Here is a 12,491-nt window from a genome sequence, read left to right on the forward strand (position 1 = left end):
ACTTCTACACCCCACTAAAATGAATTTGCACTAAAATTATTTTGAAGGTTTGAGTTTGGTATACCTGTGCGCTAATATTGTGTGACATAAAAAAATTGCAACTGACGCCATTTTATTCTTCAGGGTCTCTGCTTTCAGAAAATATATAATTTTGACTGGTGATTGAAAGGGTTAAGGGTTCAGCCAGTGTAATCCAGAAGTGGGCCTGTGCTTTAGATTTCTCTCTCCGTGTTGTACGGTGACTGGGATCACCCTGAAAAATTATTTACTCCTCCTAAACGGTAGCTTCCCTTGTTCCTGTCTTGTTTCCATTAGTTATGGTGCCAATAGATGAACATATTTTTAACCAGTAAACCCTGGTGTTGGTATTTTAAGAGTCCTTGTCTTGTTAATGCAAAGCTAGGACCTACTGCATCTTTTTTTATCCCGCTGATGTTCATGACATCTGCATGTATTACCTTTTTTGTGTATAAATGGGACCAAACACCGACTGGTGGCAGATCTGCGTGTGCTATGTTGAGCATATCGGCGAAACTAATTTTTGTAGTTTGGAAACAGACGTATAAATTTCCGTCCAGTTCTTGCAAACAATACAAATATGTGTTGCTTGCTTTCAAAAATGTGGGTATGACATATTTTAATCGAACTGGAGTGTAGGTGTCAACAGAATAGGGCCTAAACTGGCATATGGTAGTAAGATCAGCAAAGAGTAAATTGACTGCATGAAAATCATAGAGCTGTGTTTTTGTACATTTAAATCAATCCTGTTTTATTTGTGTTTCTGTTTAGGTACAAATGGAGGTGTTACATTCATAGGTCTCACAGCAAGTCTTTTAGGAGGCTTATTTGTTGGCTTAGCTTATTTTGTTACTCAGCTTTTGTTTGTCAGTGATTTAGAAATCGCAGCCCCTCAATGGCCGATTATTTTGTATGGAGGTATGGCTGGTTTTCTTGGGTCTCTGCTAGACTCTTACCTGGGAGCAATAATGCAGTATTCAGGTGAGTTTCTACATCTTTTAGAAATGTATTTTTGAAATCCCTGCTTTGTTATTTGATGTTTAATTGTTGCTATCATTGCAGGGTATGATGAAAGCACGGGCAAGATTGTTAATCATCCAACAAGTGAGGCAAAATTAATTTCTGGGAAGCCCATACTGGATAATAATACAGTGAACCTGTTCTCATCAATCCTCATAGCTCTGCTACTGCCTGGAGTTGCTTGGAGTTTTTGGCCAAGGATATGATTTTATTTTATGTGCACTTAATGGACTTTGGAAGATGGACAGAGACTTTTTGCTCTGTATTGTTGTGGCTAACTGCCAGTCAATTTTTTTCGTTTTTTCTTTTTAAACTGAAAACACTTTTAGAACTGAACAAAGGTCAATTGGACATTGATTTTGTACACTATTAACATAGGAACAGCCCCACTGTTTTCACATGCATTCCACTATGTTCTAGCACTTGTTTATACATACAATATTTGGTGTTGCACTGGAATCCTGAAGGAACACAATGTCAGACTTCTGTTTTAGATGAAACTGATCTGAATGCTGTAACTATGAGCAAATCAATTTTGTTTATGGCATTATTTTTCAGTGTTCTGCTTTTATGGCAGTTAAAAATGCATGATTTGTGTTGATTTTTGTTAAACCTAATGGCCTTTAAAAACCTTTTAAGGTATTGTAGGGGAAATCCTTCATGTTATTGAATACAGTTCTTGATTGTACTTCTTAAAAAGATAAGGGATTGGTTATACAAGCTTGATTAAAGAATAAAATTCGAGTTGCTTGATCATGCATCAGAGGACATGGGAGTTAATTCTGGAACAGATGGGTTATGCAGCTACCTTCAGGTGATTGTACACTGCCAAATCAATCAAAACTGTATTACAGCCCTGTATAACCGCTCCCTCTCCCAGCCTGCCTCAGTTTTTTCCTGGTGTCGTAAAGTGAAGAATACACTTGTTATGCTCTGAGAGAAGTACATAATTTCCTGCTTTTTCTACTAAAGATTTGTTCAAGTTTTAATACTGCTCACAACCACTATGGCACTTAACAGCAGCTACCCAGATCGGTTTTTCTCTTCTGTTCATTTGCAGGACACAGCAGGAATCTTTAGATATTGACCAATTGGTTATAGCGCCTTGAGGAGTAGGATACTAGGCACAAAAGCACAGCCTAGTGGTGGCCCCTGACTGGACTTACTTGCTTTACTTGAGATTGCGGCCTTCTGCAGCCGAAAACCACGGCTGCCATGTTGGTGTGGGATTCTGCCCTGTTGGCGGCACATCTCATGACATAATTACTGCCACTGTCAGATTGAATGTCTGGACTTTGAGGGTTCATCCCCCTGGGATACTGCACTGGGTGCTGGACCCCCAAACACGCCTGCAGGGGTCACTGGGTGAGATCAGTATCCAGAATGTGATAGTGTATTGGTCTGTCCTCACTTGGGCATGGCGGTTTACTGCTTTTTCACTTCTCCGCTCTTCTGGGGCATGGTTAGCTTGATATGCTCTCCTAAATCTGCCTGTAGCAAATACCAGTGTTGTGTTGTCTCCAGTTAGGCTCCTAAGGTACATAGCACAGTTTACAAACTTTCAGGGCTCTAGTGCTTCCTACTTTCCTTTTATGAGACGGAAGAACATTGTTGGGTTGTTAACCCCTCTCTAGCAAATAACGACTTTATATCTATTTGAGAAGTACTCCGATACAGTGGGCTACCCTCACTGTGGCTCTCTGTGAGCCCACCCAGGTGTGATCTTATTGACTGTTTTATATGTCTGTGTTGAGGTCACCAGGGGGACCTTTTCAGTGTTCAGGTGATCTCTCCCTCGAGATTGGAGGTCACTCCCACTGTCTATTCCAATTCACATTGTGCTCTATCCTGTCCTGAGCGGCATTCAGCTGTGGTGCTCTCTGACTCATCAGCAGCCTACCAATGTCATCCCAGCCTCTAGGTGCTTGGGATATTCTCACCTGACCTGTATCCATGGTTGAAGGCTTTTGGGGGTTCCTACTTCACCAGACTTCCTAACAGTTTGCGCACCCTTTTTTGGTTTCTTGGATGTCCCTTATTTCAGGAACTAGTGGTTTCACCATGAGGTTAGGTGGTTCCAATCCTTGTGCAATAGGGCATGTTTCAACCTAGCTCACCTTTTCTGCCCAGGTGTTGCTTATGGGCAGGCGGCCTACCTTAGGCTGGTTCCAGGGGTATGGTTCTGCTCCTGGAGGTTTGCTGGGGTGCATGTCTCAGATGGGAGACCCTGGATGTGGATCTCTGGCCTCCTAGGTTGTTCAGCTGGCCAGGTTGTTTCCAGGTTAAAACGTCCTCTGACGAGCAGTGGATGCTATGCTGGCATCTTGGGTACTAACTTTTCTACACTTTCCTACTCCTTTTTGCTCTGTAAGTTTTAGAGCGAGGGCTTCCAGTGCTTACCTTTTGCTTCAGACTACCCTGGTGGGTGTGTTTACTTTGTGCTGGTCTGACTCCTGGAGGACATGCCAGGAGTGCCAGGGACTGCCTGTTTACCTCTGAGTTTGCTACCACTATCTATTTTGTCAATCTCTCTGGTTGCCTGGGTCCTGTATTGCACAGTTTTTTTTCCTTTTCCTTTGCATGTTTCTCTTAGGGTATCTCACATGGGGACAGTATGCTGTCGCTGTCTAAGGGATTTTTTTTAGTTTTTCCCCCTCACCCCTTGGTATGTCCCAATGTTCAAGCTCTAAAGCTCTCTGCAGTGTCCTTCAATGAACAGAAAATAGGATTTTTTTACTATGTAGTGCCCTGGTATGTCCAGCAGGAGTGTGTAGATGTCCTCCTTTTAGGTGACCAGCACTGTAAAGTCAGCTGCACTTCTTTGGGTGGTAAGTGAGGGCTTGTCCCTCACTAGGTACTCATTTCGTTCACCTGACATACCTCCTCTTCCTCTATTGTGAGTACTTGGTTCTCTTCCCCTCCGGTGCTGGGGCCTCACAGTTTAATAGATTTGGGAAGTGTTCTATCTCTACTGTGGCCACTGTATCTGCCCCTATGCTATGCCCATTCTACCACCACCACCCCATACTCAGCGTCATCCTTAGTACCCTCCAGGGAACCCTCTTTTAGGAGGGATTTTACCATTGTTATGGTGGAATTCATGGGGAAATTGTAGAGTCCTCATACCTCAGGGGATATAAGCTGGCCCCCTTTTAGGCCCACTTCTTCTTTTTTTTTTAACCTTCCTCTGTCTGCTTTTGCACTCTCTGAAGAGAAAGATGAAGGGGTTGTACTTCTCTGTATCCAGCCCTGGAAGAGGACCTGTATCCTGATAAACTCAAGGACACTATTTCTGTCCTTGTGGGCATGCTTCTTGATTGTTTACAGTTAGAGCTGCCTGTGTCAACCATTACAAAGGTCACTTGTCTGGTGTTCCCTAAAAATGTCAAACACTTTTCTGTACATGCACACTTAAAGATGGTTATAGCTTTACTTTTGTGCTTTTTAAAGTGCCACATCCAAATATATCTACTGTACTTTGCAGACATTTCATGCTGGACTTCAGTGGTACCACATCACTCAGTCTTAAAATATTACAATAAGTTTATTTTACATATTCTGTTAAAAAAACATTTAACATAATTTATAGACATTTAACAATCCCCTGTGTAAATTTCCTAAGATTTAACATTAGACACTAAACTCACTCTGATACGTTTAGGTATCATGCCTTTATCTTGTATTACATTACAACTGTATCTTGTTTATAGGTGTCCATCTTCTGTATCAGTGAAGCTGAGGCTTACTCAATGCATTTCATAGGCTTTTGTGGCACTTGCATCTCCAAGAGCCCCCCAGGGATATTACTACAATAAACTACAACAGTCATGATTAGGATACTATCAACAGCAACTCATCATATATCACATTTTTCTATTTCAAACATTTCATTTCAACTGCCTGTTTCTATAATCACAGCCTCATTCTCTGTGTATCCCCAAGACTGCCTTAAATTCCCATCGTGGTGGATAGGGGAGGCTTATTAGAGAACTCCAGTTATTGTTAAATTTCTCTTGGATCTACAATTGTACATCATTATAAATCATTGAAAAAAACTGATATGAGGAAAAAACACCCACTTTTACAGGGTTATTCACTAAAGGGTGAAGAGTTTGGAGAAGGCAGCAGAAGTAAACAATCTAGGACAACCTAACTAAACTGGAAAGTAAGCTGAATTGGAGAATTCTCCAAATTTAGCTATTTTGGCCTAGATTGTTCACTTCTCCTGCCTTCTCCATTGTACATGTGTAGTGGCATTTGAGACGCTAGAGACAGTACACAACTTACTGCGTTGGCTGCGTAAGGGGGGACATAGCCACTGCCCTCAGGACCCACCCTCTCCAAGGCCCGCCCACCACATATATTACAGGGGGAGGGGGTAATCCTCTTTGTATGTGTACCGTGGAAGGTAAAAATGAAATAGGGCCACATCTTACCACTCCAATACCACAGAGGGCAAATTTTGCCTAATCACCTTCCCTCTCTTCCAACATCTATATATCCCCCACAGATAAGAACAAAAACCAAGGTCCACAGAGACACCTGATGGAACATAAACATGGACAATAATTTGTGTTTTTTTGTGCTTTATACCAATAGTCCAACAATTGCAGCAAGTTTGTCAATATACTCGCCCTCTATCATATACAGTATCTAATATCTATGGTTCATTCCATTAATACAATCTCCAATGTAATTTGAACATTACGAATTGACATTTAACATCTACTGCATGGCTTTATAAGAAGGGCTTGTAACTTATTGCTTCATTCAGTCCAGGGGGTATATTTGCTTTTAACCTGTACATCACTGTAAAATCTTCTTGTTGAAATTACCCCCTCTTGGGTCTTCATGAATTCTATAGAGCACTAAAAGGACAATACTAACATACTAAAATTGTGAGTCGAGCCACATCATGTCTGCTAATCAGTGTGGGATAGTTTTCCACAATTAATAAGATGTATATGGTCAATAATCTTTTTCCTAAATTGCCTTTTTGTTTTTCCTGTATAGAATGCAGTGTAAGTACATTTCATCATGTAGATCATGCCCATTGTTACGCAATCCACATAGTGTTGTGATCTGTGATATTGACCATTGGGGGGGGGGGGGGGGTTTTTTTCCTCCCCCAAATCAATTAAACCTGTGTGACCACCCCAGGGGGGGGGTATTTTTTTCTCTCCCCAAATCCATTAACACTGTGTACACATCCCACAGTTAAATGTACCTTTTTTTAGACCCATTTCCCATTCAAATGCATTGAAGTGACCTCCCTAAATGGATGTGAACGCCTTGCCTTCATGGCATGAAACGTGAAAGGAACAGGCTCCAAGAGTTAAATCTCTCATCTCCCGTGGTGAAAACTCTACTGACTTCTAGAAAGCCTTACATGAATTCAATGTACCACTGCACTTGGAGAAAATGTAAATCCTTCACGCTATCCAATCATTTTTACTTCCAGTTTCCTTAAATAGCAGAGATGCTTTGTTTTCTTCAGACAGTTCTTGATATTGGCTTTAGTTATGATCGTAGAGAACAGAGATCACCAGCCCTCAGTCAAAATCATTTATTAAAGAAGCATGTCACAAGTGTCATTTAGCCAACATTTGGGGGGGTGGGGGTTCTTCAGGGGAACAGAGTGGCTTTAGTTATAACACTCTCAAAGTACCTTTCTCAGCTCTGCTGGTGTTTATTTATCTTGCCCCCTTTACCCACTATCTACTCTCACCACCACCACCCTTACCCACAGGATCACCCACTTCTATCTATACATTTTACAACCCACATCACCACATGTAACATTGTCCTCCTCTGGCCTCCCTTACCCAGTTTTATCTACCCTTACACATTATAGCACCTCCATACAACCTTTAAATAGGTTGACAGAGACACTGAGAGCCATAGGAGGGGCATTAGACTTCAGGCACTTGCTGGATTCAAACTCATGATCTGCCGTTTGTAGAGCCATCACCTTACACGCTGCACCACTGGTGCGTTGGGTGTTATCAGGTGTAGCACTGACCAACTGTTGGATTTGATCCTGTGGACTCTTTGCTCTTATGTGTGCTTAATAGCCCTTTGAGCAACAAGAAGAGTCAAGCACTCTTTGGATGACAACGCATACAGTGCTACCACTTACACTAATATCAATGTTAGAGTGGTTTGGATTTTGCTTTAGGAAAAAATTGCACCAATGACTGTTTGGTGTGGTTATTTCTATCAATCAACCATTCCATGTACATCTGCTAAGACCCAGTGTTTTGGCCTTGCTTCACACCGCTTCCCTCTGTGGCAAAGTGTGCAAGCTTATAGTTCTACAACTCCTAGGTTTTGAGTTTGAAGTGCATAGGATCTCCACCATGGAGCAGCACAGTGGCGTAGTGGTTAACTTCTTCCTTGCAGGATGGGGGGTCACCGGTTCAAATCTCAGCCAGGTCACTATCTGCAAGGAGTTTGCATGTGCTTGTGTGGGTTTTTCTTTTGTGTACTCTGGTTTCCTCCCACACTCCAAAGATATAGGTTAATTGGCTCATCTCTAAGTTGGCCCTTTATGCATGTGTGATAGGGACCTTAGAACAGTGATGGCGAACCTTGGCACTCCAGCTGTTTTGGAACTACAAGTCCCATGAGGCATTGCAAGGCTCTGACAGCCACAGACATAACTCCCAGAGGCAGATGCATGTTGGGATATGTAGTTTTGGCACAGCTGGAGTGCCAAGGTTCGCCACCACTGCCTTAGAGTGTAAGCTCCTTGAGGGCAGGGGCTGATGTGAATGTGCAACTATGTAAAGTGCTGCATAAATTGCTGGTGCTATATAAATACCTGTAATAAAAGAATAATGTTACTACTCACAGAGAAAAACCTGTACATAAGCATGATGTCAGCAGAGAGATTAGGAGAAGGAACCCACACACAGAAGGCTAGCAGCAGAAGGAATAGATCAAACAACCCACTCATAAGTAGGCTTACCAGAAGAGGTTCAGACAGCAGGATAAGCAGATGACAAAGTTCCCCACATGCAGCTAATGTATAAGTTAAGGTCAGTAGGTATAGAGTATTTAGTCTGTAATTGGATAGAAAACTGGCTTAAAGACCGTATTCAGAGAGTGGTGATCAATGATTCGTACTCTGAATGGTCTGAGTTTGTTAGTGGTGTCCCCCAATGTTCAGTGTTGGGCCTCTTACTGTTGAATCATTTTATAAATTATATAGTAGGGGATTAAAAGTAATATTTCTGTGTTTGCAGATGACACCAAGTTATGTAGTGAAATACAGTCCTTACAGGATGTCTCCAACAGGTTCATTTGCAGTGCAAATAGAGCTAGCGCATGGCCCATAAATCAGGAAATGGCAGCTTTCATCAGAAGTTTCCTAATTATTGGCTTCTTGACAGATTCCCTTTAAAGTTTCAAGCATTTGCCTTGTGAGAATGTTAACAGCAAGCTGCCTTTCAATTTATGAGGGATAATTGTATAAAACACGCTCACTGAACTTTAGTGGTTTCTTGAAAGATTTTAAATTAAACAATCTGTATGACTAATTCATCTTTATTAAGGTTATTTTTATTACTGGATGATAAAGCTGCCATAAGCGTTGTTTTATATAGGACGTATGTGATCCGTTTCAGAAAGATTTGTTATTCGTGCAAATTTTCGTACATTCGGATGCATACGAATTTCTGAATGACAGAAATAACAGATGCAAACAAATACGAATTTTCAATAGCGAAAATTTCGGACGCATCTGAATTTCTTTCTCGAATGAAGTGTAAAGCATCAACTTTACATTTTCGTTAGCGGTAGTCTGTACGAATTTTCGTTACGAACGAATTTCCATTGCAGCAAAGTGACATTAGACAAAAGGAAAAATACATTATTATTTTTTTTGCAGTCCACAGAACAAAAAAAAAACAAAAACGTGAGGTTCCCCCCAATTGATACCAGACCCTGTAGGTCTGGTAGAAATGTTAGGAGGGACCCCCCAAGTTAAAAATTAAAAAAAGTGTGTGGGGTTCCCCCCAAAAGTAATACCAAACCCTCTAGGTCTGGTAGCAATTAAAAAAAAAACCCCACCCCAAAAAAAGTGATGTGGAATACAGTATTAGTCATCTCGCTGCTATAGCCAGAGAGAAGAAGCTGATTAAGCAGATCTTTGCTTAATCAGCTTCTTTGGGGGTCCCCAGGTGACATTAGGGGTCTTTGAGACCCCTAATGTCTCCAAAAAGAGGACCTGGCAGTGTACCTGTGCTATCACACAGGGGGATTTTTATTCCCCTATGTGATAGCAATAACATTAAGTTTAAAAATAAAAAAAAGGGATATATAAAAAAGTTTTTTTTTTAAACCCAACATTTTTAAGTCCCCCACCCCCACGTTTACGCACATATAAACTTAAATACGCGTCAGATGTGCCAGCGAGCAAAAACGAAAATTGCGCTACACAGTAATTTTTTCTTAATATAGTAAAAAAGAAAAACCCCAGTTGTGATTAAATACCACCAAAAACAAGCTCTATCTGTCCCCAAAAAATGGTATAAAATTAATTTCAGTACATCGTTGCATGACGGAATAAATGTTAGTCAAAGTACTGCAGCGCTGAATACTGAAAAATGGCCTGGACAGGAAGGGGGTGTAAACACCCCGGACTTCAATGAGTAAGAGGTAACTCATTCACTAAAGAGTTAAAAGTAAATGTAAATAAACACACCACACATTTTGAAAAAGTCCTTTAATTGAAAAAAAAACTTTTTGCCAGGACATGAAGTTCCCGCCGTCAGATCCCCCCTAACATTAACTTTACGGGCCCGTCCCGCCCGCCACCTCTCGCTCTCAGAGATGCAGAGCAGGGAAGTCACTGCCTGTCAGATGCAGAGCAGAGAACATCCGTTCTCTGCTCCGCTCTGTGTAAACTGTGAGGGGAGAGCTGAATTCGCAGTTTTCCCCTCAGCTGCCACAAGAGTTCCAGCACAGTACTGTGCTCAAACTCCTGTATTGGAGGTGACAGGTTCAATAAAGAGAACCTGACACCTCGAAATGCTATCACATGGGCTTGTTAGCGCCTGTGTGATAGCAATAAAGTTAAGTGAAAAAAATACAAATTAAATTGAATTTTTTTAATAAAAAATTATAAAATAAAAAAAATACAAAAAATACAAAAGTAAAAAATAGTAAGATAAAAAAGTTTTAAATAATAAGATAAATACAAATAAATTTTTTTACAAAGTGATAAAAAAAAGTTAAAAAAATAAAGAATAAAAATGTAAACTAACCCTGCCGCTCCCGCCGTCTGGTTGCCATTCTCCATTGGAGGGGAGGTGGGCGCATAGAGGAACCTGGCCTTGGGGCAGCAGAGAGAATAAATCCAGCCCTGGGCGCCAGTCTGAAGGGGGTGCCACTGGCTACTGCTCCCTCCGCCGCTCTGCCAGGCTGGCCACACTGAACTATCAGGGCGGTTAAGCAGTGCCTGCACTAGGCTCAGTCAGTTAGGCATCCATCTCGCAGCGCCCTAATTTTTGTGATTACAGAGCCGAAGGTTTAGCAGCTGCGGCGGGAGGAACCCAGGAACGAGCTTTGTTTCTAAAAATCACTGGGGAATCAGGTGGGCACAGTGGCAGGGGAGAAGCTGTAGAGGGGTCAGTGGACACAGAGAGAGCTGGTGAGAGGTGGGCACAGTGGCAGGGGAAGAGCGGGAGGGGGGGTCAGTGGACACAGAGAGAGCTGGTGAGAGGTGGGCACAGTGGCAGGGGAAGAGCGGGAGGGGGGGTCAGTGGACACAGAGAGAGCTGGTGAGAGGTGGGCACAGTGGCAGGGGAAGAGCGGGAGGGGGGGTCAGTGGACACAGAGAGAGCTGGTGAGAGGTGGGCACAGTGGCAGGGGAAGAGCGGGAGGGGGGGTCAGTGGACACAGAGAGAGCTGGTGAGAGGTGGGCACAGTGGCAGGGGAAGAGCGGGAGGGGGGGTCAGTGGACACAGAGAGAGCTGGTGAGAGGTGGGCACAGTGGCAGGGGAAGAGCGGGAGGGGGGGTCAGTGGACACAGAGAGAGCTGGTGAGAGGTGGGCACAGTGGCAGGGGAAGAGCGGGAGGGGGGGTCAGTGGACACAGAGAGAGCTGGTGAGAGGTGGGCACAGTGGCAGGGGAAGAGCGGGAGGGGGGGTCAGTGGACACAGAGAGAGCTGGTGAGAGGTGGGCACAGTGGCAGGGGAAGAGCGGGAGGGGGGGTCAGTGGACACAGAGAGAGCTGGTGAGAGGTGGGCACAGTGGCAGGGGAAGAGCGGGAGGGGGGGTCAGTGGACACAGAGAGAGCTGGTGAGAGGTGGGCACAGTGGCAGGGGAAGAGCGGGAGGGGGGGTCAGTGGACACAGAGAGAGCTGGTGAGAGGTGGGCACAGTGGCAGGGGAAGAGCGGGAGGGGGGGTCAGTGGACACAGAGAGAGCTGGTGAGAGGTGGGCACAGTGGCAGGGGAAGAGCGGGAGGGGGGGTCAGTGGACACAGAGAGAGCTGGTGAGAGGTGGGCACAGTGGCAGGGGAAGAGCGGGAGGGGGGGTCAGTGGACACAGAGAGAGCTGGTGAGAGGTGGGCACAGTGGCAGGGGAAGAGCGGGAGGGGGGGTCAGTGGACACAGAGAGAGCTGGTGAGAGGTGGGCACAGTGGCAGGGGAAGAGCGGGAGGGGGGGTCAGTGGACACAGAGAGAGCTGGTGAGAGGTGGGCACAGTGGCAGGGGAAGAGCGGGAGGGGGGGTCAGTGGACACAGAGAGAGCTGGTGAGAGGTGGGCACAGTGGCAGGGGAAGAGCGGGAGGGGGGGTCAGTGGACACAGAGGTGGTGGTGGGAGAGGTGGCACAGTGGCAGGCTGAGCTCTGTACCCTATAGCTGGGATGGGAGATCAGGTGAGCTCTGTACTCAATAGCTGGGATTGAACGTCAGGTCAGTGGCAGATCCAGGGGGGAAGGGTGGCAAAAGGGCAATTTTTGCAGGGGGATGTGGGGAAATTTTCATGAATACCTAAGAGCAGCCCATCAATGAAGGGTAGGTGTGGGCCGTGTACTACCAGTGTGCCCATGAACTGGCCCAGAGCTCCCTGACACAGTGGAACAGGGTACGGGACCCAGCACCAGTCCTCTATAACTGATGGTATTCTGCATTGCTGTATAATGTATTGCTGGGATTTGTAGTCCTCTATAGCTGATGGTATTCTGCATTGCTGTATAATGTATTCCTGGGATTTGTAGTCCTCTATAACTGATGGTATTCTGCATTGCTGTATAATGTATTGCTGGGATTTGTAGTCCTCTATAGCTGGTGGTATTCTGCATTGATGTATAATGTATTGCTGGGATTTTTAGTCTTCTATAGCTGGTGGTATTCTGCATTGCGCTGTATAATGTATTGCTGGCATTTGTAGTCCTCTATAGCTGGTGGTATTCTGCATTGCTGTATAATGTATTGCTGGGATT

The 12,491-nt window shown here is 44.1% G+C and overlaps 1 protein-coding gene across 1 annotated transcript in view; it reads left to right on the plus strand.

The window, feature by feature from the left end:
- The window catches only part of TMEM19 (transmembrane protein 19), a 39,152-nt gene extending 37,854 nt beyond the window's left edge, over positions 1-1,298 (plus strand). The window contains exons 7-8 of the mRNA XM_018558062.1: positions 790-999; positions 1,081-1,298. Coding sequence (XP_018413564.1) covers positions 790-999; positions 1,081-1,244 — 374 coding nt within the window. The 3' untranslated portion in view covers positions 1,245-1,298. The remainder of the gene's footprint in view (positions 1-789; positions 1,000-1,080) is intronic.
- Positions 1,299-12,491: the final 11,193 nt, after the last annotated feature.

Source organism: Nanorana parkeri, unplaced genomic scaffold (genome assembly GCF_000935625.1).
Source record: "Nanorana parkeri isolate BGI_ZX_2015 unplaced genomic scaffold, ASM93562v1 scaffold318, whole genome shotgun sequence".
Classification (NCBI taxonomy): domain Eukaryota; kingdom Metazoa; phylum Chordata; class Amphibia; order Anura; family Dicroglossidae; genus Nanorana; species Nanorana parkeri.